This window comes from Myxocyprinus asiaticus, chromosome 37 (genome assembly GCF_019703515.2).
Source record: "Myxocyprinus asiaticus isolate MX2 ecotype Aquarium Trade chromosome 37, UBuf_Myxa_2, whole genome shotgun sequence".
NCBI lineage: Eukaryota > Metazoa > Chordata > Actinopteri > Cypriniformes > Catostomidae > Myxocyprinus > Myxocyprinus asiaticus.
In genome coordinates this window covers 21985748-22013060 of record NC_059380.1, presented here as the reverse complement: position 1 = coordinate 22013060, position 27313 = coordinate 21985748, and the positions used below count along the sequence as shown (strand labels likewise).

General features: G+C 36.3%; 2 protein-coding genes across 7 annotated transcripts; both read right to left on the bottom strand.

Moving 5' to 3' along the window:
* Positions 1 to 793: 793 nt before the first annotated feature.
* LOC127427662 (solute carrier family 35 member E1-like) lies at positions 794 to 14252 on the bottom strand. 2 transcript variants are annotated; one of them, XM_051675376.1, is made up of 6 exons: positions 13064 to 14250; positions 10096 to 10166; positions 9808 to 9945; positions 9263 to 9388; positions 5776 to 6021; positions 794 to 4808 (listed from the first exon to the last, which is right to left on the bottom strand). In XM_051675376.1, the coding sequence occupies exons 1-6, from the start codon at positions 13392 to 13394 to the stop codon at positions 4593 to 4595; spliced, it is 1128 nt and encodes a 375-aa protein (XP_051531336.1). In that variant the 5' UTR covers positions 13395 to 14250; the 3' UTR covers positions 794 to 4592. The 2 variants fall into 2 exon arrangements, with proteins under 2 accessions (XP_051531336.1, XP_051531337.1); XM_051675377.1 differs by lacking the exon at positions 9808 to 9945 and having other exon boundaries at positions 13064 to 14252.
* A 5225-nt stretch (positions 14253 to 19477) lies between these two features.
* Positions 19478 to 26042, bottom strand: LOC127427648 (mediator of RNA polymerase II transcription subunit 26-like). 5 transcript variants are annotated; one of them, XM_051675345.1, is made up of 5 exons: positions 25769 to 26042; positions 24072 to 24180; positions 23408 to 23683; positions 22369 to 22443; positions 19478 to 20978 (listed from the first exon to the last, which is right to left on the bottom strand). In XM_051675345.1, the coding sequence occupies exons 3-5, from the start codon at positions 23585 to 23587 to the stop codon at positions 19668 to 19670; spliced, it is 1566 nt and encodes a 521-aa protein (XP_051531305.1). In that variant the 5' UTR covers positions 23588 to 23683; positions 24072 to 24180; positions 25769 to 26042; the 3' UTR covers positions 19478 to 19667. The 5 variants fall into 5 exon arrangements, with proteins under 5 accessions (XP_051531305.1, XP_051531306.1, XP_051531310.1 ...); XM_051675350.1 differs by having other exon boundaries at positions 19479 to 20978; positions 23408 to 23448; XM_051675349.1 differs by lacking the exon at positions 23408 to 23683 and having other exon boundaries at positions 19479 to 20978.
* Between the last annotated feature and the right edge of the window lie 1271 nt (positions 26043 to 27313).

Genomic DNA, 27313 nt, shown 5'->3' with positions numbered 1-27313 from the left:
GTGACTCAAGTAATGGGATTCACTTTTTTATGAAGTGAGAAAAAATACTGAGGATTTTGCCTCCCTTCTCTCATTTTATTGGATTAGAGGAATTTGGATGTAGTTTGTAAAGGTTTAGCTTTGTGTAGACGCTGATGGGGAGCCGGATGGAGCTCTGCTTCCCTCTGTTGGCCAGAGAGGGAAATAACAATTTTGTGTGGTAATGGGTTATATAAGACTTTAGTTGTATTCTAGATAAGCACATTTTCAGCATCAAATTAGTCTTCGGTTTGGTTGAATCTAAGCTCGAGTTTCTTTACTAAATCATGACCAAATAAAAACAATATTTGTAAATGTTATCCTTGAAAATCCCATAAAATCAAATAATGCAATCTGTGTGCAGTGCTGGATTTCAACAGATTACATACCATTTTGATTATGTAATCAGATTACAAAAACAATTGACTTGTAATTAGATTGAATTACATCTTAAAATAATTGTAATCAGATTACAGTTACGTTTTTATGGATTACATGTTAATTTCTTAATCCCTCGAATTCTACATTCTAAATCAGAAAATGCTAAATGCTGAACCGATTGCATTAGCGTTGTAGTTTGTAAAAGACTACACGAGTTAGTTTTAGTTTCGTGAATTGCTTTTGCACATTTAAAAATGTACATGAATGCACTTTTGTTTTTGTGATGTTGATTCACAAATATAACTGGTCTAATCTGTTACCACACATGGATGCTGTTAGTCATGCTAAAATTGCTGGAGTAAGATTTATTTCAAGTGCCTTTTTTATTTCACACAGAAACAGACAAATAGGGAGTAAAACATGCTAAACAAAAGATCATATCAATTCTTATATTTTGATCCATTAAATAGGTTCTTTTATGCATTTAAACAAAATGATACAAGCTCAAATGCATGTGAAATCAAATAAACAAGAATTATGTTGGAAGTAATCAAAAAATAATTAAATTATATTTTCTTAAAATGATATCCAAGAGATTACATTACTGACTACAATTATAGTAGTCATGTATTTGTAATTAGTACCAGATTACAATTCTAAAGTAATCTACCCAGCACTGCCTAATGCCATTAAAATATCTTCCATGAACTTTTGACATAATTAAGAATTAGGTGAAAGCCTGATTTTTTTTTTAGGGGTTATTAATCTTAGTATACGCCTAACAAAACAACATATTTTATAGTGTTTAACACAAGCATTACAGTTATTTATGAGCACTAAATGTTTAAAATCTACATTATTTAATGAAAAGGGAGGTGGTAGTAATGCTCTCTGTTCAGCTTGAGCCCCACTCATTGCTGCCTGAATCTCTTTCTATACATACTGAAAGTTCCTGAACGTAAATTAATACAGCCCTATACAAAGAGGTGAACAAGCGTTATCAATTTACCATGTTTATTTTCACATTTAAAAATAAGTCATCTTATAACCTTAAGGTTGACAAGATAGAATGCAACAATAAACATACCAAGGCATCTTAAAATCAAATCATATAAACACTGGCTGAAAGTAAAAATATCTCAAATATAAGTGACACAATACATTTCCACATAACAGAAAAAAATTACAACAACTACATGGGATTCAACAGGACTGTCAGCAATGTAGAGACATATGAATCTCCCAGGGGGAAAAAGGTAAGATCGTAAAGATTTTGCAGCTGACTGAAAGTAAAAGTATTTCAAATACTACAGTAGTGCATGATATTCTGAATACAAAAGTGTAGGGATGGTTATTACAGCTGATTATTCCTGCGCTTTGAAGTTTAGGCTCAGTTTACAAAATTTCTCTCGGTGATATGACTAGACAACAAATCTAAAAAAAAAGGTGTTTACCAAGACTGTATCAAATCCTTTAAAATCCCAGTTGAAGACATAATCTGCCAGTGCCAACTCGATATACTCATCACATGTAATAAATATGCCCAATCAGTCCAATGTTACTCTCTTGTGCATTTACAAATAGATTAATCAATTACCAATTTAGCAATGGCACGTAAAAATGATTTTTTGTCCACACCCCCAGCGACATCACATTATAAAGCAATAGGTGTGAATCAATGAAAAACAGGCATAACCGACAGACATCACACCAGCAACCTTTCATTTACAGCTGCTGACAGTTTCTTTAAAAATCTCAATATAGAGAGACCGAAAAAAAGAATGTCCCATGAACCTCATCTTTCAAGACTATTTAAAACACACACACTCTAAAACGTTATGGTGCACTTTAAAATACATACATTTAAAAAAAAAAAAAAAAAAAATATATATATATATATATATATATATATATATATATATATATATATATATACACACACACACACACACACACACACACACACACACACACACACAGTACTGTGCAAAACACTTAGGCACAAAATTATTTGTCTTAAGATGGTTATTTATATCTTCAGCTTTAGTGTGTCAATAGGAAATATAAATGTTAGACTCCCAAACATTACTTTTGCAAATAGAAAAGATTAGAATAGAAGAACAGGGAGCCCTGCAATAGATGTCATGGCCCCCACAAAGCCCCCACTGAACATCGTGTCAGTCTGAGATTACATGAAGAGACAGATGTAATTGAGACAGCCTAAATAGATAGAAGAACTGTGGTGAATTCTCCAAGAAGCTTGGAACATCCTATTTGCCAACAACCAAGAACAACTGTGTCCAGGTGTACCTAGGAGAATTGGTGCCGTTTTAAAGGCAAAGGTGGTCACACCGAATATTGATTTAGCCTTTTTATGTTTACTGGACTTTGTATGACATTAAGTGATAAATGAAAACTATTTATGATATTATTTTTGAAGACATCCTCACTATGCAAAATTTTTCACAAGTGCCTAAAACTTTTGCACAGTACTGTGTGTGTGTGTGTGTGTGTGTGTATATATATATATATATATATATATATATATATATATATATATATATATATACACACACACACACACACACACACACACACACACACACAGAGAGAGAGAATCCCCCATTTTATTTTCTCTTTGCAGAGTTATGCAAACATTCTGCATGCTTTTTGCCAAGTTGTGTCAAACTTTCCAGCAGCAAGACACATTTTATGAAGAGAGTTTCTAACAGAAAAAAAACTGCTAAAACTCCATTTTGCTAAAACTAAAGCATAAATTTGGAAACAAAGACGAGAACTGGTCAATAATACCCATAGAGCAAGCCCACACTGAGTCTGTGAAGACAGAACACTCCGCAGAAATTGAACACCTATCATTCACAAAGATCTACACTTCCCCCTTCACACGTGTGTTCATTTATTAAATATTTCGGCTAATTAAATTAGTACACTCAGCTGCGTTTAACAAAATGCACCATGTTTAAATCTATTCCTTTAAAAACAGTGCAGAAAATGAAAAACAAGTCAGCAGATTCTGTACAGGCCTGCCAATGCACATAGTATGATATAAGCAACACTCACTGCAATTTCTACCCCTAAAAGGGATCGGGACAAAGGAATATTGCACCTTTTTACACGATTGTTCTCACCCAGCTGATCATCGCCCATGAAAAACAGCACCTAAAAAAAGTATGTCAGGTCTTAATAGTATTTCTGTTCCGACCTGCGTTCAAGAAACAGAATATAAACTGTTTTTGACAATTGCAGAGCTCCTCATTGTTAGATCATGCCAATTTATATTACTGACTCAACATAAATTTAAATACCTTTATGTAACCCCATTCCCTCTGGTCCTCTGAATGTAGGAAACCAGACATTTAATATTCATTTAACTGACTCATAAGATGATGGCCATATTAGAAGTCCACTGCAATTCTTAGCCTATTGGCTTCCATTTCGGAAAAAAAAAAGAAAAATAAATAAAATAAAAACACATATTGATAATCATGCATATTAATGTACACCTTGATTCAAGTGAACTTGTGTAGTGACAGCCATCTGATTAAAACACCTCGAGAAAAAAAGTGATCCCTTTACAGATATTAGACATTCAAAAGGCTGTTTTCAGTCTTTCAGTCCATGATATGGTCTAACAATGCACCTTCTTCTATAAAAAATAAATACAATATTTACAAACAGGAGGCAATAATAGAATATTGACTAATACCCTGATGCATGCATTTGCAGTGACCCAGTGTATGTTATATGGCAGCGGTCTCGCTGTTAGTCACTCACTCACAGTAGCGCAATGGTGACGAAGACACGTTGCAATCTGAACTGCATTGAAATGCATCCGTGCAAAAGAAAAATCTTGATTCATTACGAGCCAAACTTCTCAAGATTTCCACCATGGTTTGAAAAATCTCAGAACCATCCTATAATACTACATACACCACTGAGCATTTTAATCATAAACTGCCATCGGATATTGAAGCAAGATAAGGATTCTTTAAGGTTTGTAATGAAATAAATAACAGTCCTATTGAAAAAAACAAAACAAAAACAGTAGGATTGCGAGAAAACCTTCCTTTTCCAGTCAGCTTCTACACTTCCACGTCAATTCGAAAGACAGCCATCTGTTCTCAATTACGGAGGTCTGAGATCAGTCTTTAGAGTTCTCCAAAGAGTTTAACTCACACAACATACTGGCTGGAGTTGTAGTTTGTTGTGTAGGCCTGTCGGCTGTACTGAAAGTGGTCAGTGAGCACTGTGCTCCGACCATGCTGAAAGTCTGAGCTGTGTGTGAACGGCCCGGTGCCGTTGGACTGGGGTTTGTCGAATGAAACCATATCCTGTGCTGAAACTGGCAGAAGTTTCTTTTTGGCTTCCTGGTTGGCGTCATATTTCGCCTGGTGAGGAAAAGTAAATCGATGAGAGACATGTTTCATAGGAGATCTTCACAACAGGGATGTCAATTGCTAACTCAAATTAATGATCAGCCGGTTAATTAATCGAATTAGATCACAGGTAAACTCATATCTCAATATTTGCTGATAAAAGCCCCCAAATTAAGAGAATTCAAATACATTAAAATATTGTGGTAGATAAAAGCAGAATAAGAAAAAGTGGCCTTTGAAATGCGAGATACAGCACAATAGAACAGAAAGCAGGGATCCTCGGACATGTTTTTAGCCAAACTTTTTTTAAACTTGACACAGCGTTTAAAAATGTGCTGCTAATGCCACGAGACGCTGAAATAAAACAGTGAGATGAGTTGAATCTAGTGCATGGTTACATAGACAAACTATTAAAGACAATGCAGATGGACACAAGAATACAAACTGTGTGAACATTCCCTTAGCTGTTCACAAAATACACGTTTTTGTGTCAAGTCATTTTTATTTGTATAGCACCTTTCACAACACACATCGTTTCAAAGCAGCTTTACAGAAAATCATGCATTAACAGAAAATGAAACTGTAATATCTATAAAGTCTTAGAGTCATCATTGTGTAGTTTGATTAAATATGAATACGAAGTGTGTAATTAAATAATAATTGTATTTAGAACCCCTGTGAGCAAGCCAAAGGTGACTGTGGCAAGGAACACAAAACTCCATAAGATGTTGGTTAATGGAGAAAAATAACCTTGGGAGAAACCGTTTGCCCAAACCGAATGTTTTTAAACAGTTGTTCTATGTAAACACGTGCTAGATGGACGTCTAGGACCGTTGTGTCAAGATAGGAAAATTCTTTATTATGGTTCGGGGGCATGATTAATTCCATAATTTTTTAACACGTTATTTTAATATAATTAATCGAACTGAATAATGCGTTAAAATGCCAGTGCTATTAGAAACCTTAACATTGTAATTACCTTATTATAGAGAAAGACGCCCAGTATTGCAGTCATCATGCCGATAATGTTGGAGGTGGTGACAGGGTTTCTGAGCATCAGCAGGGATATACTGATGACCATGATCCTCTTTGTTGCATTGGCTACAGCATAACTGAGTGGGCTCACCAGGTTCAGCACACTGAAAGCTATCATGTTCTGTGCAAAGTTGCAGAAACCACTGATGAGGAGCAGCACTATTGTTCCTGTCCAATTGGAAAACTCTGACTGTAAAAGAGAGAAAGAGATTAAATTGTGTATTGGAGATTTTCAGTACTCTGACCTTTGAAGTCTTTTAAGCTGTTTGGGACATTTAGCAGGGGTCCCACGCTGTTTGACTAATTACACGTCTCCAATAAGTTCTTCAAAGGGATAGTTCACCCAAAAATTAGAATTCTCTCATCATTTACTCACCCTCTTTCCATCCCAAATATCTATGACTTTCTTTTTTTCTGCAGAACACAAACAAAGATTTTTAGAAAAATATCTTAGCTCTGTTGGTCCATACAATGCAAGTGAATCCAGTGGTTCGCATGATCAATATTAGTCTTTATTTTTTTTACTGTAAATCTCCACTTTCACATTCTTTTTTTTTGTTGGGTGATTCACATTCTTTGTGCTTATCACACCTACTGGTCGGAGCTGGTCAAAGGCTGAGATTTATAGTAAAAAAAAGGTCTTAAATATTGATCTGTTTCTCACCCACACCTATCGTATCACTGCTGAAGACATAATTTAACCACTGGAGTCTTATGGATTACTTTTATGTTGCCTTTGTGTGCTTTTTGGACCTTCAAAGTCCTGGCCACCGTTTACTTGCATTGTATGGACCTAGAGAGCTGAAATATTCTTCTAAAATCTTCATTTGTGTTCAGCAAAAGAAAGAAATCATACACATCTGAGATGGCATGAGGGTGAGGAAATGATAAGAGAATTTTCAGCGCAGATATGAGTGAATGACGAAGGATTGAGAGTTTGTATGCTGATTGACATGAGAGCTTGCGTGCTGGAGTGAGTGAAACTGTCTCAATCCCTCCACACACCACCTGATTGTCGCGACTCACTTTACATCACATATACTCAGATTTTTATCTGCATGTTTATTTGTTGTTTAAATCGTTTTTACATCTGTTTGCAGTATCTTTGCCCTAACTGTGTCTAACTGTAAAAAACAAGTAATTAATATACATTTTGAAAACCAACAAGCATATTTATCTGAATTACAGCATGTCTGAAAGTGTAAATTCACAAATGCTTACAATTGCCAACAACTCACACTCCAGTGGCCACACTGTCATACTTCAAGGGCTAAGCAAGTGCTCAATCATTAAAGTAGCAGGGTGTGTGATTTAGTGCATGATGCAATTGAAAAAATATTGGCCATGAATCTAGGCACAACAGATTATCACATGCAGTGCTGTAAAAAAAAAAAAAAAAAAAGTGCCCCTTTGCTGATTTCTTCTATTTTTGTGTATTTTTCATATCATATGTTAGATCTTCAAACAAGATATAACATAAAACAAAGGCAACCTGAGTAAACACAAAATACAGTTTTCAAATATATATATTTTTTGTTGAAGCAAAAAAGTTATCCAACATCTATATCACCCATGTGAAAACTAACTGCCACCTTAAACTTAATAGCTGGTTGCAGCAACAACTGCAACCAAACGCTTACTGATAACTGGAGATCAGTCTTTCACAACGCTGTGGTGGAATTTTGGCCCACTCTTCGTGCAGAACTGCTTTAGTTCAGCCACATTGGAGGGTTTTCGAGCATGAACTGCCCATTTAAGGTCCTGCCGCAGCATCTTAATCGGGTTCAAATCAGGACTTTGACTAAGCCACTCCAAAACTTAAATTTTGCTTCTTTTGAGCCATTCAGAGGTGGACTTTCTCCTATGATTTGGATCATTGTCTTGCTGCATAATCCAATTGCGCTTAAGCTTCAACTCACGGACTGATGACCGGACATTCTCCTTTAGGATTTTCTGGTAGAAAGCAGAATTCATGTTTCTCTCAATTATTGCAAGTCACCCTGGCCCTGAAGCAGCAAAGCATCCCCACACCATCACACTACCCCCACCATGCTTGACCGTAGGTATTATGTTCTTTTTGTGGAATTCTGTGTTCCACTTTCGACTCATCAGTCCACAGAACATTCTCCCAAAAGGTTTGAGGATCATCAAGTTGTGTTTTGGCAAAATCCAGACAAGCCTTAATGTTCTCCTAGGTTAGCAGTGGTTTCGCCTCACCACTCTTCCATGGAAGGCATTTTTGCCCAGTGTCTTTCTTATAGTGGAGTCATGAACAGTGACCTTTATTGATGCGAGGGAGGCCAGCAGTTCCTTGGATGTTGTCCTTGGCTTTTTTGTGACTTCCTGAATGAGTCGTCACTGCACTCTTGGAAGAATTTTGGAAGGTTGTCCACTTCTGGAAAGGTTCACTACTGTGCCAAGTTTTCTCCATTTAGAGATAATGGCTCTTACTGTGGTTCTTTAGAGTCCCAGAGCCTTTGAAATAGCTTTGTAACCCTTCCCAGACTTATGTATTTCAATCACCTTTTTCCTCATCATTTCTGGAATTTCTTTCGACCTTGGCATAGTGTGCTACTGGGTGAGACCTTTTAGCCAATTTCATGCTGCTGAAAAAGTTCTATATAGGTGTTGATTTGATTGAACAGGGCTGGCAGTAATCAGGCCTGGGTGTGTCTAGTCCAGCTGAACCCCATTAAATTCATAGATTTGGGGATTTAGTAACTAAGGGGGCAAATACTTATTCACACATGCCCAGTTGGTATTGGATAACTTTTTTGCTTCAACATATAACATTCATCATTTAAAAACTGTATTTTGTGTTTATTCAGAATGCCTTTGTTTTATGTTAGATTTTGTTTGAATTTCCAATCCAGGTCGCAGAGGATGAATCTCAGTTGCCTCCGCGTCTGAGACCGTCAGCATGCGCATCTTATCACGTGGCTTGTTGAGCGCATTACCGCGGAAACCTTGCTCGTGTGGAGGCTTTACGCTATTCTCCGTGGCATCCACACACAACTCACCACGCGCCCCACTTACAGCAAACTACATTATAGCGACCACGTGGAAGTTAACCCAACATGACTTTAGCCACCCTAGCAACTGGGCCAATTGGTTGCTTAGGAAGCCTGACTGGAGTCACTCAGCACTCCCTGGATTCGAACTTGCGACTCCAGGTGTGGTAGTCTGCGTCTTTACTTGTTGAGCTAGTAAAGGAAATACCAGGCCCCCACAAATGAGTAACTTTTAATTAATTAGATAGCACTTCCAGGTAAAATGATTGAAAATTAAAACTTACCTTTTTTTTAATTATCGGTTATCTGTATCAGCCACCATGAGCTGTGAATAATCAGTTATTGTATCGGTCCACTCATTCCATATCCATGCATCCCTAAAGAATATTATTGAAACAATTTCATTTCAATTCTACTTACCAGGTCTCCATCTATCAGGAAGCTGGAGAGATCCACTAAAATCCATGTGGGGAGCATAAATAAAAGTGCATTAAAGCCCAGGACGTTCAGCAATTGCAGGTGGTGAATTCTTGTATCACGCAGGACCTAAAACACAAACACAAACTTTTCATACAGGGAATCTATCATATCTCTGACTTCTCTTGCAAATAGCAGTAACTTAAGAGATAACGTACAGTCAAACTGTCATTCTTGAAAAACAAACCCCAAAAGGATGATTAGGACCCCGACGCAAAGCCTGCGGTCTTTAAAGACTCACTGACTGTATATTCCTCTGCTTACTACATGGCTACTTACCAAATAAATAAAAAAAATGACAGTTTTATATTTATTATAAAATTATATTTATTATATGAGAAGACACAAAAACAAACAGTTAAGCAATCATTATAGAAAAATATTAAACTGCAGAATGCTGTGACCAATCTGAAACAAAGTATACTAGAAAGCCATGTAATTAGCTGAAGTAAACAAAACAAAATGTATAAATACAAATAAATATGAACCTTTTTGGAGAATATGTTTTGTAAAGAGAAGCAGAGAGTGGCTGCCAGAGCACTGATCAATCCAGAGAGGTCAAAAGATAGTTCGGTGACCGTGGCCAAAAGAACACCACTAATGATAGGTATAAGAGACACGTAAACCTGCCCCAAAAAACACAAGTAAATAAATATACAAATAAACAAATGTCAGTATTAAATGTCAAAGCAATCTATAACTGCCTAAAGAATTAGACAGAGTAAATACTATATGTTTTTTGGACTGTATGTGGATGTGTTTAGATGAAGACAGACCTTTGTTGTTTGCTTCTCCCTCATAATGATCCGTGACAGCAGAACCACCCAGATGGGCATGGTGGCCTTCACTGGGATTAAGGGAATGAAGAGAAAGACGACATGCATTCAGTGATCTAATAATATCAGCCATTAGCTTCGTCACATGTTCTTCTGTAAAGCCTTGGGATTGCACCTGGTGTTTGAAACATCTCAGTTGCTACAGTCATGTCCTCTGAAACTTTCATATCCTCACATTCTCCTGCTGATTCCTGCACTAATGCTGCTTCATGTTTAAAACAGCTGTTTAAAGAGATCTCTCTGCCAGAACAAACTCATATCACAGGCCAATTGACACTAAAAGACACACACACACACACACACACACACACACACACAAAAAGCCCAGCAAAGTGAAAGAGCAAGTTCTCACTTCAACAAAACTCTCTCAATGGCACTTAGAAAAAGTTTGTACAATAAAGAAAAATTTATTAGACAGCATTATCTATGTAATCTGTATTAACAGGAACACAATAAGGAATCTCATTAAAGGGATAGCTCATCATTTACTCACCCTCATGATATCCCAGATGTGTATGACTTTTTCTTCGCCAGAACACATTTGAAGAAAAATAGAAAAATATCTTAGCTCAGTAGGTCCTTAATATGCAAGTGAATAGCAATTTCTCTTTTGAAGGTCCAAAAATCACAGGCAGTCAGCATAAACATCAACCATATGACTCCAGTGGTTAAACTGTCTTCTAAAGTGACACGATTGCTTTTGGTGCAAAAAGATTAATTATTTAAGTAATTTTTTAAACTCTAAATCATCCTTCTGGTCAGCAGCGGTATGTGTGTGTGACAATCGCGTTGGCACGTGAGACCTGACGCACGTGCGACACACATGGAAGAGCAGTGCTGTTTACAAGTGAGGAGGAGGAACGCTGTAAAGTAGCTTGGTTGGTTTTGGTTTTGATCTGTATTTATCTGTTTCTTTACTCACAATGGTGTGTTTGTGTGCTTATCCTGAATGTCTCAACCGAGTGGAGAATGTGAGATTACATCTGTATCATGGCAATGCAAATACATCACACGAGAGACCTCTTGGTCTCCACCCTGTCATGAAGCTTACCCTCACGTTGGATTATAGTTAAAAAGTGCATAAATATTGATCTTTTTTTCACACCAAAAGTGATTGTATCGCTTTAGAAGACATTAATTTAACTGCTGAAGTTGTATTGATGATGTTTATGCTAACTGTCTGTGATTTTTTGAGCTTCAAAACAGAAATCTCCAATCACTTGCATATTAAGGACCTACTGAGCTAAGATATTTTTCTATTTTTCTTCAAATGTGTTCTGGTGAAGAAAAAGTCATACACATCTGGGATATCATGAGGGTGAGGGAGGGAGAATTTCTGGGTGAACTATCCCTTTACGGTCGGTGCCAGTTCATGAAACAATGGCATTTCTAATACTTCTACCAACAGATAATAAGACTGTTAAACACAACCTAATCGCTGACTGCTTTTAATAGGATATTCTGCGTTGTTATAAAACACTGTAAATGAATGGATGTGTATATTTTGCAATGCTGCTCCCATTGAAAGATAATTTGGACTTTTTATTTGTTGTCAAACGTTAGTGGAAAATGTCTATAAGGTGATGAACTACATCTGTGTGAACTTCAGGGGAACTGACTTCATACGTTCACTAAAATGGAACCAGTCCGTTTATATGCACTCGTGATTTGCCAGAATTGATAAAAATGAAATAATAACAGTAGAATAGTATGGTTACACTTTACATTAAGGTTCCATTTGTTAACTAGATTAGTTAACATGAACTAACAATGCACAATATTTTTTTAGCATTCATTAATCTTGGTTAATTTCAATGTATACTAATACATTGTTAAAATCAAAAGTTGTATATAAAGGTGCACTCAATAATTTTGTGTGTGTTGTTTTGGACTTACACTGACACCTGGGCGCCTGGATGTAGCATAATTCAAAATCATTTGTTTTCAGTTTCAGATGCCATTATAGACATTCACTATACACAGTTCACTATGAATAATTTAATCCAAGAGTGAAAGTGTCCAAAAACAAGATGGTTACTGAGATAAAGTGAGTAGTATTTGGCTGGTCATGTGATTCCAACATGGCTGCCCCCATGAGGGGACCCTCTCCATGTAGAATAAAAACAACTTTTATAAGGTTACGAATTCGACTGGAATCTTCATCTCATGTGAGTGCTCATGATTTTATACATGTGTTTCAAACTTACAATTAATTTCTTAAAGAGTACAACTTTTTTAATGAGAAAAAAATTACTTAAATGCATCTTTAATGATTAGCTTGTGAGATGAGCCATTTCATTGGCAACACGTACACAAGTATGCCATGCTGTTGCACTTTTTTTTACTAGTGTTTTAAATTCTAGAGTAATAACACTCGTAAAAATGCATGCCTCTAGCCTAAATAAACAAAATGAGCTGAGGTACAAAAACCTCCCAAACTAGACTGGTGTGTATTAAAACCAAAAGGCTGTTTATAAAGAACAGCGGCAGCAGTCCTGCAGGTGGATGATGTGGCAGGATGAATTAAGAGAGCGGAAGTGACGTAGTCTGAGAGATTACTTTAATAAAGTCAAGACTGTTATCAAAGCACGGGCTTAAATTAACAAGTAAACCCCATGAGTCACGCATTAAATCTTCATAACAAACATCATTTTTTTGCGTTTGGATTAAAGTGGACGTTTAAATGTCATATAAACGCAGAGTTTGAGGTTCACAGCTGTGCTTTGCAGTTAAATGACAGACAGCGTCACAGTCATTACTACGAACTTTCGCATAAACTCGGGTGAAGCCAAGCGGAGCCGAAATGTTCGGACGGGTTCGACTGGCTTCGTTTATGTTCGTTACAATTAAAGGATCAGGCCTGTTATACAAAATCACTGGCGATCAATAAAGCAATATGAAAACTCACCAGTATGCGCGTATGACACCGGAACCTTCCATATGCTGAAATGGGCAGAAACGGAGGCGAAGTATTTCCCGAAGGCGAGCGGCAGAATGAACCAGCGGTAGTAGCCAGCCGACACCTCCGTGCGCTGGACGCCCCAGGCGCGCAACAGCGGCGGCAGAAACACAATGATGGAGAGGATGTGGAAAAGAGAGACAGTGACCGGATAGGGGAAGCTGTTTAGGATAATTTTGTTGATCACGTTGCCGCCAGAACTGACGGTGTACCAAAACAGACACAACACCGCGATTCGCATCCCCTCCCGCACGGGCGGGCGCTGCTCCACCACGGCCATCTTTCAGCGAATGCCGCGACACGAAAAGCTACACAGGACGAATCACGGGGTGCAAGAGTCATGCGACGGGCCGGGCCTCCATAGAAAGTATGTGACGTCAATTTGTAGGCGAACCGGAAGTTTTACAAAAGACCTTTTTCCACACTCCGGGTTTTGGAACGCGGAAGTAAACGTTTGCAGGGTAAACTTCAAAAGCGGTGAATGGGAGTGAATGGGAGACCACAGCAAATATTATTTTCACTTACCCATTTGCTCCAAGACCAAAAGAAAAAATCCACTCTTACGTTTGAATGGCTTTCCAGAAGAGGAAAAAAAATAGTGAGCGGTGGATTAAGACGGGAGAAGAAGCCAAATTTACTGTCACTCTCTCAGCAGCTGTAATCGAAACCACCTCGCAGCTGTGGTAATTAATTTTTTTAACAAATTCCAGGGTAATATAACACAAAACATAATGTTATAAATGTACACTCAATATTTTATACATGTATAATATAAAAAAAAAAAATGCGAGATTTACGTTGCTAATTAAGGCGGAAACGCGTCATCACAGTCTGTGAAAAGGGTCTGTTTGTAAGAGCTTGTGGAAGTGATGCTTCTGATGTTACATAAGTGAAACATAGCATGTTTAAAGGGAAGGAATCTGCACAAATGTACTAACAAGTATATTAGAAATATAATAGTGGGTGAAACTGCTACACATAATAGTTGTGGACATCTGTGTTTAAAATTATAAACCGGAACATATTTAATAGTTTAGAAGCTAACATGTTGTTTAAAAGGAATAGTTCACCCAACAATGAAAATTCTCTAATTATTTACTCACCCTCAGGCCATCCTGGATGTGTATGATTTTGTATCTTCTTCAGAACACCAATAAAGATTTTTAGAAGAATATCACAGCTCTGTAGGTCTATACATTACAAGTCAGCAGGGTCCAAAACTTTGAAGCTCAAAAAAGCAAATAAAGGCAGCATAAAAGTAATCCATACGACTTCAGTGGTTAAATCCATGTCTTCAGAAGTGATATGATAGAGAAACAGATCAATATTTAAGTCCTTTTATTTATTTTTTTACTATAAATCTCCTCTTTCACTTCCACATTCTGCTTTTTTTTTTGTTTATTTGGCGATTCGCATTCTTTGTGTATAGACCTTATTCACAGCAGGACCATCATTGATTTTTGATGGGAATGACAACAAGGCTGTGAGGGATAGACGTACAGTCTCTTCAATGTGCTGCACTGCCATTTAAAGTGTTTTTGGATTGTACTACAGACAAAAAATTAAAAAAACATCTTTCTAAGAAATTTCAGCAGACAAAAAACTACAGACAACATGATTTGTGGAAAATCAGATGGGATCTAGGAGCTTTATACAGCTTTACATTGTTGTGTGTCATTGAAGAAATGGTAAGTCTATCCCTCACAGCCTCGTTTTCATAAAAATAATCAAAGATGGCGTTACTGTGAATAAGGTTTATATCGCCGCCTACTGGTCGGGGCTGGTCAAGGTGGAGGTTTATAGTAAAAAAGGACTTACATATTGATCTGTTTCTCACCCACACTTATCATATCACGTCTGAATACATGTGTTTAACCACTGGAGTCATATGGATTACGTTTTAATGCTGCCTTTTTGTGCTTTTTGGAGCTTCAAAGTTCTGGCCACCCTTCACGCATTATGTGGACCCAGAGAGCTGAGATATTCTTCTAAAAATCTTTACTTGTGTTCTGCAGAAGAAAGAAAGTCATACACATCGGGGATGTCATAAGAGTAAGTAAATGATGAGAGAATTTTCATTTTGGGGGAACTATTCCTTTAATAATGTTTCTCCTTTCATTTCCCAGACTTGTGACAAACCTCTAACATTGTAAGAGTTGGACTATATCATTGTTAAATCCTCTATGAACAAATCGCCTTGACATGATGATCTGCCTTTTGAATTTGATAACATCTTTTGGGAAAACATAAAGGATTTACTTTATGATGCTTTGAAGGAATTTACTGAACAAAAAGAACTAGACTTTACTATGAAACAAGGTCTGATTGTGTTTATTCTAAAACATAATAAAACAACCATTAGAAAATTGGAGACCTGTAATTGGACAACTGCATATATTGAATAATATTCGCCTTATTTTAGACTTGTTAGATTATTCTGAGCTGATAAATAGGATGACGTTAGACAAATTTGGATTTGGGAGTAATTTCACTGGTGTGGTTAAAAATGTATACAATGATATAAACAGCTCCCATTTTAGTATTAATAGAGGCATTAGACAAGGATGCTCCATATCACCTTTTTTTTTTTTTATTATTGGCTGTGGAATTATTAAATGTATATGTTGTGCATTGTTCAGGTATTGAAAGAATACACACAGGTTAGAAAGCATTATTTATAAGTCAATTAGCTGTTGATACAATTTTTTTTGAGGGATCAATCACAGGGGAAAGAATATCTTTGAACTTTCCTCCCAAATTAGAGGCTGCCAAAAAGATATTTAATTTGTGGCTAAAGAGAGCTCTTACACAGGGTTCTACGCATACTTTTTTTTTAGGGGCACTTGTGCTCCTAATTAAAAAAATTTAGGAGCACAGTCAAAAATTTAAGAGCACAGTTGTAGTCATTTAAGTCATGACAAAGGAGTTTAAATTCTTATAAACCAAATTGAATATTTTCAGTTAATTTTACAGGCAGTCTACAAAAAAAAAATAAAATAAAGTAAAAAACCATGTTGACCTGTTTCACTTTGTGAACATAAATATACAAAAACATAATGTTCATTATTTGAAGTGTGGTCCTCTTAAATGTATTTACAAACTCTAAATTGACATCTGCACTGCTGAACACAATTAATGTTCCTGGCACACAATGTACAACAATCAGATGCTGCATATTTCAGTTGGCCAGGCTTTGTAAACTTGTAATTTTTTTATGTAAATTGTTATGCTTTTCATTTAATTCAAGCTGACTAAAACGTCTCTCACAACGTTTTTTTTACGCTTGCTCGGTTGACTGAAGGGATGAAAAGCAGCCAATCACAGTGTGAAATGTAACTGTCTAACGAGCCATCAGGCAGTGATGGGCAGTAGCTTCACTACAAATAGCGATGCTGTTAGGTTAACTACATTTCTGAGTAGCGAGGTGGTATATTTTTGACTAGGTAGCGGTGTAGCGTTGAGAAAAGATACACCGCTACATCATGCCTTGTACCTGGTGATTACTATCGCCAGTTTTGAATCAAAACTAAAGATGTCCGATCACAAATTAATCACTCATCTGAGTCGGTTCTTTAAAATGAATTGGCCACACGTGATAAGAAAGCAGTCTGAATCGGTTAGCGATTCAATCTGAATGACTCAGATAGCTTGCGTACGTGCTGCTGAATCATTTGTGCGCGCTCTCACTTGCCAATAAGCTCAAGGAGTATTTTATAACACGGAAAATAAAGATAAAGCTGGTTGCAGTGGATCTACAATCAATGGAAACGAAACCTGAAAATGCGTCCTATCGTTTGCCAGTGATGAAGAAGGTCTTCATAAAGTTCAACATGTTTGCAGCTTGTAAACGACTTATGCAGGTAAATACATTTTCCAACAAAAAGAGTATCAAAACACATATTAGCCTACACCAAACTACATAAAAAAGTACCATGGCATTACCGTGTTTTTTGACGTACCTGGACGCATTATTTTAATACAGTGGTAGGCTATATGAATATGGGAATCATATAGCGAAGTACCATGGTATTTTTTTAATTACCTTGAAGCACCATGTACATACAGAATAGTACATAAATATGGTAATTGTATCTCAAAGTACCATGGGATTACCATCTGATACCATCAGAAATCACATTGTCATTGCCCAGATGTGCGCTCTCTCTCTCTCTCTCTCTCTCTCTCACACACACACACACACACACACACACACACACACACACACACACGTTAGTGCGGCTATCTTTATGAGGACTCCCCATAGACATAATGATTTTTATACTGTACCATCTATAGATTCTATCCATTAACCCTACCCCTAAACCTAACCCTCACAAAAAACGTTTAGCATTTTTACATACATTGTTTAGTATGTTTTTTTAAGCGATTTGAATTATGGGGACACTAGAAATGTCCTCAAACCACATTTATAGCATAATACCCTTGTAATTACCAGTCTGTAACCTAAAATTTTTTTCTTGTAAACCAACCAAACCCCCCCCCCCACACACACACAAGAAATTTGGCCTCTGTTGATACTATATCCTGTAATTCTGCGTCTAGCTACTGTATTTCTGTATTGTATAGATGAATATATAGATGAATAGTATACTGTATATATGCAGAGTTTTTATACAGGAATGTGCAATTGAAATTGTTTAAATGGGAATGGGTTTGTAGAGGCAGTCTAAATCTGAATAAAATAAAATGTAAAAATAGTGATTTTTCACATTGAACACGTGTTTGTAGAGGTAGTAGTATAAATATGAAAAATAAAACGTAAAAATAGTGACTTTAAATGTTGACATGACACGCAAGCTCGTATTTCATGTTCTTTGTTGACATGTAATCACACTCTAAATTTGGCGGGGTTAAAAATAACCCAATTGGCAACCAAGTGCTTCATGGGTAAATATTGGACAGAACACCCGTTGGGTTAAACTAACCCAGATTGCAAGTGGGGTTACAATCTGTATATGGAGTTTTTGCTGTAAGATAAAATGAAAAAAAAAAAATATTGTTTTATATATAGCTTATATATATATATATATATATATATATATATATATATATATATATATATATAAGCTATATATTTAATTCCACAGAACTGCCCCTCTCTGGATGTTTTTTGTTTTCAGCACCATTCGGAGTAAATTCTAGAGACCATTGTGTGTGAAAATCCCAGGAGATTAGCAGATACAAAAATACTCAAACCAGCCTGTCTGGCAACAACAATCATCCATGCGATTATCTAATCAGCCAATTGTGTGGCAGCAGTGCAGTGCATAAAATCATGCGGATACAGGTCAGGAGCTTCAGTTAATGTTCACATCAACCATCAGAATTTGGACTGTGGCATGATTGTTGGTGCCAGACGGGCTGGTTTGAGTATTTCTGTAACTGCTGATCTCCTGGGATTTTCACGTACAACAGTCTCTAGAATTTATTCCGAATGGTACCAAAAACAAAAAACATCCAGTGAGCGGCAGTTCTGTGGATGGAAATGCCTTGTTGATGAGAGAGGTCAACAGAGAATGGCCAGACTGGTTTGGTCTGTCAAATTCTACAGTAACTCAGATAACCACTCTATTCTGAGATGCGGGTTGGCGCTGTTTTGGCGGCACGAGGAGGATCTACACAATATTAGGTAGGTGGTTATAATGTTGTGGCTGATCAGTGTTTATATATATATATATGGCAAAGTATCTTAAATTCAAACTCAGTCCAAAAGTTTTTGCAATGGACAGATTTTGCTATGTTCCCTTCTGAAAGTATCCTCCATTAAGAAGCTAAGAGGACATCCTTTATCATTGAACAGGTGTTAGATAAATTATAATTTTTTCTTTATGTTTGTGTTCTGTATATGTTATTTATAATGCCATAATAAAATAAATAAATATAGTGCATAAATAAATTGTTACAAAGTTTACACTGTTTAAACAATAAAGTAAAAGGAGTCACATTTAAAATCGTACATGGTATATCCTGCTAAAAGTATATTAGAGAGATTTCAAATATATATTGATTATTCCTGTGATTTTTGTTAATTAGAAAAATAATCTATTGTATATAATTGTGTATTTACAAAGATTTTATCTTTTCATTTTTGCATACTTCTGTATACTGTAATATATTGGCAATAAAAATATATTTGTCATGAGTTCCCTCTGGAATTTCTTATGGGTTTTTATAATGTTAAAATATTCATTTGATATGTTTGGTCTGTTATTTCTTCTTCCACAGTAAAAACAGAAAATGCATTGCCCACACACATCTGAAACTTTCAGTGGTATGCAAATAATCTGTTAAATGAATGTATCAAAACAGCATGCAAAATTGTTCAAAGTCAGTATAGAGATTTAAATTAAGCATTTATTTAAATGTAGCATTAAAAAGAGATACACAATAAGAGAAAACTACAGCAGAATAACAAACAAAAATAAGCTGCAAGCAACAATTATGGGGCCATACACACCAATAGAATAATTTGATTTGAATAAACCAAGACACACACCTTTGGTGTTTGGGTCCAAAATACAGTCTAAGATTGTCATGAATACACATTTGGACTATTAAGACTACAATGTCTGTAATCTAAGCAAACATAAGGAGAGATCTTAAGTTTACTCCCATCCGCATATGGATCCAGAGTTATGGACTGAGTCCAATCGTGCCAGTTATTCTGGTTATCATAACAGCCATTCACGCCATGCCACTGCTGACGGTGCATCCTGTGGAGGTCTCTATCAGTGAGCTTTCGACTCACCCCTGGCAGGTCTGTGACAGGGAAATCTGGTATAAACATTGGTGTTTTTCGGCACTCTTCGGTATAGTCTTTCTCTTGCTTCGAGTTTTCAGACTCAGAGAAGTTCATCCCTAAAATTTGACTGTCTGAGGTCTGCAAGCTATTCTGAAGGTTCGGGTCGGGTGCAATAATCGTACTTTGTGACAGCTCTCTCCAGTTTGTCTGCTGGAAAGAACAAAAGCATTTCAACTGGTCAGATGTGCTGTTGTTTGATATAGATTTGATTTGTTGAGGATGAGGGTCATACGGCAACTTGTTTCCTATTAATTGCGCAGGTTTGGTACCGTCTTCTGTGCAACGTTCCTCGAGTTTGTTGGTACGGCTGCTATGCTGATTCTTCTTCGTTTTATTCTCAAATGTCCCTAAGTTTGTCTCTGTCATTCCCCTGGAGACCTCATCGAGCGAGCACAGGTTAACTTTCAAAGGTGCAGGTTTGAGTAAGTTGTTTTGGTTCTTCATGAGCTCTGATGTCTTTGTGTGTGAATCCTGGATGGAAGATTTTGAAGGTAGATCAAGTGTAGTGCTGCACAGTGCTGGTTCTGTGGCAACTAATATGTTTTTTGTGGTGCTGGGGTTGGTAGAGGTGCCGCATCTTTGGGACTTCTGGAAGTCTCTGACAATTATGTTTTTGTGGTCTTGGGAATGTTGATTAGACAGAGATGTTCTCAGGCTCGAGGAAGCACTAGATTGTTTTGGATGCTCGAGGAATGAGGAATAAGGTTTGATTGCACGGACAGGAATTCGACTTGGTCTGACAATGGCAAGATAATTGATGGGTTGACCCGCCACAGGACGAGACATTTCATCTCTTTGGCTCACATTACTGCAGGAAACTGTTTTACTGTGATTTTCAGACAAGGTTTGAGTTGATCCAGAAATGCATTCTGCTTGAGCCGATTTGATTCTGTCCGCACAGCATGAGAACTCTTTTGCTGTGGCTTCATTTAGTCCTAGAAGCCTCTGCCAACTTCGTACGAGTTTTTTCAAACGTTTAACAAGCTCTTCGTCTGTGCTCCTTTTTCTCAAATCGTTGATCAGCTTTCCAAGCCTGGTTTCCTGGAACAGAACAATTACAAAAACATTTTTTAATGACTTTTAACCAACTGGTTTTCAAGGCATTTTTTAGTGGAGGTATGCAGTCAGATCCCCTCAAGTTCACACAGGTGTCCTAGTAGGGTAACCAAAAGTGTGGTTCATTACTTTAACTGCAGACGTACTGTATTCCACTAACATTTGTCAAAAAATGTCCAAACATATTATATAATTATTTAGAACAATATATCTGTTGTGCAACCCTAACCTAGCAAAATCCATTTTGTTAAACGTTTTGCTTGCAGGGTTGGTGAGTAACGAAATACATGTAACGGGAATACGTATTTAAAATACAAAATATAAGTAACTGTATTCCACTACAGTTACAATTTAAATAATTTGTAATTAAAATACAGTTACATTCAAAAAGTATTTTGATTACTGAAGAGATTACTTTGCATTTTATTGTCATTTGTTTCATTTAATATTTAGTTCTTTCAAATGGAAAACATTTATACATATAAATGATGCGATCCAAAGTGCATTTGAACAGCGGTGCAACAATTTCTTATGATGTGTTACATTCATACGAGCAGACAGAGAAGTAAGTTTGAAGTAAGTTTGGAGCAGAAGAAATAGAAATAAACCTTGTGTAAATTGTCATCTTTACGCTAAGCTAAAATGCTATTTCTAGCCATTTTACATGCACGTTACCAGGCACGATCATATTTTTTATCAAGAAAATTCACATTGGATCATAATTTCTTGTTTCTAGTAAGACCTTTGATATTAGGGCAAAAACCATATTCTTGATAATAATTTTTGTATTGTTTTCCTGTAAAAATATCTAAAAATCCTTAAAACAAGATCAATTAGATTGGTCTTGTTTTAGAAACAACACTGCATAAGATATTTAGGTTTTTCAGAGAATGTATTTTTAAACATGTGTATTTTGTCTTTACTTGCAGAGTTTTTATTGTCAAAACAAGTGAAAAAATCTACCAGCGCTGAAGAAGTAATCCAAAGTATTTAGAATACTTTACTGACCTTGAGTAATCTAATGGAATACATTACAAATTACATTTTACAGCATGTAATCTGTAATCTGTAGTGGAATACATTTCAAAAGTAACCCTCCCAACCCTGTTTGCTTGAAATGTATTCTTGTGCTGTCTTTAAAATAAATGCCACTTTGTTTGATATTTAGTTTTCTAAACATAAGAATGTTTCTTAAATGTCCAAATACCTTTTGAAGCCACTGTGTGTCAGCTTTCTTAGTAAAAGTGATTTCAGTCTTGAAATCAGTGTGAAGTTTTTCAGTGAAATCAGCATCAGCTGAACTGAGCATTACACCACAATACCAAAACTGTTGGGATAAAACATGTTGTGTAAATGCACTGAGTTGGTATCTTACCACCAGAGCCTCTTTTGTCATGGGGTAATTTTCCAGACAGCATATTACGTCCAATACGGCCGCCAAATTCTGAATCTGCTGACAGGGAAAAGTCAATTACATTACAAAGTTTTAAAAAGTTAACACTTGACAAGAAGTACCAGTGAAATGGAGGGTTTTATAATAGTCTTCCTATACAACCAGAGGTGGACAAAGTACACAACTCCATTACTCCAGTGAAAGTACAGATACTACTGGTCAAATATTACTCCATTACAAGTGAAAGTTACTTAAGTAAAAGTACAGAAGTACTTGGTTTTAAAAGTACTTAAGTATCAAAAGTTAATTTCCTTTTTTATGTCAACGCATTGCTTTATTATTGTTGCGTTGTTGTATGTAATACTTACAATACCTTATGCCTCTGAAGCAACCTACTGAATACACTGACTAGCTTGTAGTATCTGTGAAATGAAACAACTGAACTGACAAAAAAGATCATCTTCATTTTTTTATTTAACACTCCTACCCACCCCCACAAAAGCAGCATGGTAGTGTTCTCACACAGCTCTGGCAGAACATGATAACTGCTCTCTCTGGCTTAGCGGCAGCACCAACGCAGATTTGAATGTTCCGGTATGATTTTTGTCAAAGGTTCAATAGACAGGTGAATCGTTATCATTTAGGAAAGAGATCATGTGGGTGTTTGAATCGAGATCGCTATCTTTTTATGATTTAATCGTGCAGCTCTACACATAACTGCTGTAATTATGCAAGGTAAAAAAAAAAAAAAACAAAAAAAAAACAATATATATATGTAAAAGTTACAAGATATTAACTTATTTAACTCTTAAGCTCATTTACATTTGAATTCATGCTTTTGCATGCTAACTAATGTCATTGTCTAACCTTACATATGCGTAAGCGATGTATCCACAAGGCTATGGCAACTTGATGGGCAAATCCCTAAAAAATTATTTGACCAACCATACTTCATACTGAAACTTTAGCTCTAAAGCACAAATAATTTCAAGCTTTCACAAGAAATTAAAAGTTTACATACCTCAAAATGCTTCCGCAGTTTGGACGGCAAGTTTTTGAAGGCTGTGATTTGGTTTGTTTTAGGAAAACAAAGCAAACATTTAAAACGAAACGAATCTTTAACATTTTCAGAAAACTGGAACATATTTTCTAAGTATAGCCATGGGTACGCGCACTGCACCGAGGAACCGCTATCTTCCATTTTGCCAACTGATCAGTGTTCAAAAAATGTTGGGAAATCATTGAACTTCACAACACATGACCCTACAAGAGTGATTATTGATAGGCTGTCTGTCACCTGCAAAAAACCAATCATGTTTTAGAGAAGAAGAAAAAAATCATCCACTGATTTTCAAAACTGCTACATAGTAACGACTTTCTACTCGAGGACCTTGATAGAAATGTAGTGGAGTGAAAAGTACGATATTTGTCTTTCAAATATAGTGAAGTTAAAGTCACAAGTTTCCAGAAAAAATAATACTCAAGTAAAGTACAGATACTCAAAAAGTGTACTTAAGTACAGTACTCAAGTAAATGTATTTCCTTACTGTCCACCTCTGTATACAACACACCCCATAATGATGAGTGGTTTCATATGATTAATTTGTATGTTAGAAAGTCAGTTCCTGCCTCTTTTTAAAGGGATAGTTCACACAAAAATGAAAATTCTCTCATCATTTACTCACCCTATATGATGGGTGTGAGTGATATATTTAAATCCTTTTTTTACTTTAAATCTCCACCGTTGACCAGCCCCAACCAGTAGGTGGCGATATGCACAAAGAATGTGAATCACTGAAAAACAAAAGAAGAAGAATGTGGAAGTGAATGTGGAGATTTATAGTAAAAAAAGGACTTAAATATTGATCTGTTTCTCACCTACACCTATCATATCACTTCTGAAGATATGAATTTAACCATTGGTTCTTATGGATTACTTTTGTTGCCTTTATGTGCTTGTTGGAGCTTCAAAGTTCTAGCCACCACTCACTTGTATTGGATGGACCAGCAGAGCTGAGATATTCTTTTAAAAATCTTTGTTTGTGTTTTGCAGAAGAAAGAAAGTCATACACATCTGGGATGATGGTGAGTAACTGATGAGAGCATTTTCAATTTTGGGTGAACTATCCCTTTAAGAGGTTGGTCAGTACTCATGAAAACACATGTAGGCTAGCTCCTATTATCAACTCTCATATGTGCACCTGCAGCAGTCTCCAATTACCACATTTCATATCTCAGTTTTCAGTTATGGTTACAAATGCAAATGTGGCATTCTTGCATACTCATTCCTCTACGAATCTGTGAAAAGGGCCATCAGGGAGCTGGTATCAAAATTGGGGCAGCGTTTGCATATGGCAGAGTATGGCAATTGCCATACCTTAGCATGCATATAAAAACGGGTAAATATACACCTTATTAAGATGGTCATTAAAGATAATTATTTATAGAACAGAATTAAATCAAGGGTGGGGGTAAGGGTTCCCCCTCCTTAAAAAATTCCAGTTTAAACCCAGGTCATACCTTAGGTTTTTTGAAAGGCTGCCACTGGTCGAAACAGAGCCTGTGTATATTGATACCAGGCAAACCAGCAGATAAAAGCAACACTAGAATTGCTTATTAAAGAAAAGAAATACACAGCCCTTATTTTATTTGTATCATGGAATCAATGAGAAATGTGTTTTTCATGCATCAACCTTCACAATTTACAGGGTGAATTTACATAAAAGGGAACACTTTTACCATTCATCTCAATGACAAAAAGTGGCCCCAATTTTCTTAAATCACACCTAAAATCATATAAGAAAAACCTAAATAACTATACAATTAATATATATATATATATATATATATATATATATATATATATATATATATATATATTACAATAAATAGTATACGAAAACTGTCAAAACTGACAAATATGAATAAACACTTAATGAGAAATTGATAACATTGCAGTAACATACTGAACAAAAAGTTCACAATAATTACAATAAGGGATTTTAATAAGGCAGTTCAAAAGATATTCACTGCTGATCCTTTTTGCTGATATATAACAGAAACCATGATAGGTTTTTTTCACAGAAAGGAACTTTTCTGGTCTCCGACATTGATCTCTATTAGCAAGTGGTGTTACACTGGTCTTGAAAGAATGACAGTGCGTCAGAATGATCAATCTTTAACATATGTAGGCCTATATATAATAATACAACACACAGTGTAGCACCGATACATCAGTTTGCAAAGCAGATGCAGCTGACATATTGCTCCCCTAAAACTTTCAATATCTAAAATAATTAATCTGTTGAATGAATGCATTAAAAAATGCAACATGTAGTTGAAAATGCAGTGAAATAAATGGACAGTTCTGACATTTACTCACATTATTTTGAGCATCAATGGCCTGAAGGAGCTGCTCTTTGAGTTGCTGAGGTCTTGATAAAGATCTTTTCATTGTTAGACAATGAAGCCTTGTTCAACATCCACTGATAGATTTACTGCAATTGCCACCAGACAGGAAAATAATAAATGCCCTCTTCCCTCACTAGAGTGAACAAGTCAAACATACATTTTATGCATTGTATAGATAATCTGAATAAAGTACTTTTAAAAATCACACAAATGGGCGTAATAATGTGCAGAGCATGCACGTATAACTGATATGAAACCAGTTAACAGCTGGCCCCCTGTGAGCTAAACTATCCATGCATGTAGGCAAATGACAATGTTTCCAAAAAAACAAAAAAAGGTCCAACAGGTGCAATGTTTCATATAGGCCTAGAAATCTAGTTATGAGTGCCAAAGACAACCAGATTCTGGTTGCAATTTAATCTTCTACAACTCTCCACTTTTTCAGGTATCTGCATCTACCTGCAAACTGTATACAGCTTAAATTTTCATGGCATTCTTACTATTAACTTTAAAATCTAATGGTCTGTAAAGCATTACTGTATATATGTTAGTTAATGTCCTTAAAGGGGTCATGACATGCCAATTTTTTATATTATTTTAATATATTCCTTGATGTTAACTTATAATATTAGAAAAGTTTTTTGCAAAGAAAACAAAAAAACAAAACAAAAAACAAATCAGTATTCATGATAATTTTCCACCCTCATTTTCAGAAACACTCAGTTTTGGTGCTGCTTCTCCTTTAAGTCCTGACAGTAAACACCCACTGTTATGATTGACTCTCTGCTCTTGACTGACCTGCTCTCTCCTTGCCATCTCACTGCTACCGGGCAGGGTGGAGCTATGGATAAGGTAAAGTAGGCGTTGATGTTTTGTTGTGGAGGTGGTCAGATGCAAATGTTTACCACAGTGTGACATCGCAATGTGGAGGAAGTAGAGAATGAGTCGTTTTGACAGCTTGGTTTCAACAAATGCTCTTTTTGCAGTTAGAAGGAAGTTTTGAGTTCTGAAATTTACAATATGTTTTTATAGTACAATGACCTCCTATATTTTAAAAGATCAAGAAAAATTTGACCCTTTTAATGAAAGTTGTAATAGTTGAAAATCTCACTTTGGGTGTCCCTGAATTGGTTTAGGTGGGGCTCCTTGGGCATGTGAAGGTTGGACTATCTGACTAAAGCAGGAAATGGAAAGACAGTTTTGAAATGATAATTGGTATAGGCATTATGAAATATTAAGGTGGAGATGGGAAGGTGGAGGGATGCCGGAAGAATCGTCAACGGTACGAGCGAAGCAGCCCTTATATATCCTTGGGATATGATTGGCAGGCCTAGATGAACAAGCTTCTACCAAACTTCATTAATGTAAAGGAAAAAAGCAAAGAAAATATCTCAGATGGTGGTGGTGGTGGATAAAACCAGTAGTTAATCCAGCAGTGATTATATAAACCACAGCCACACAGTCAAATGCAGAGATGGGTTGTGTTCACATGCATATGTTTTATTATTGAACAAAC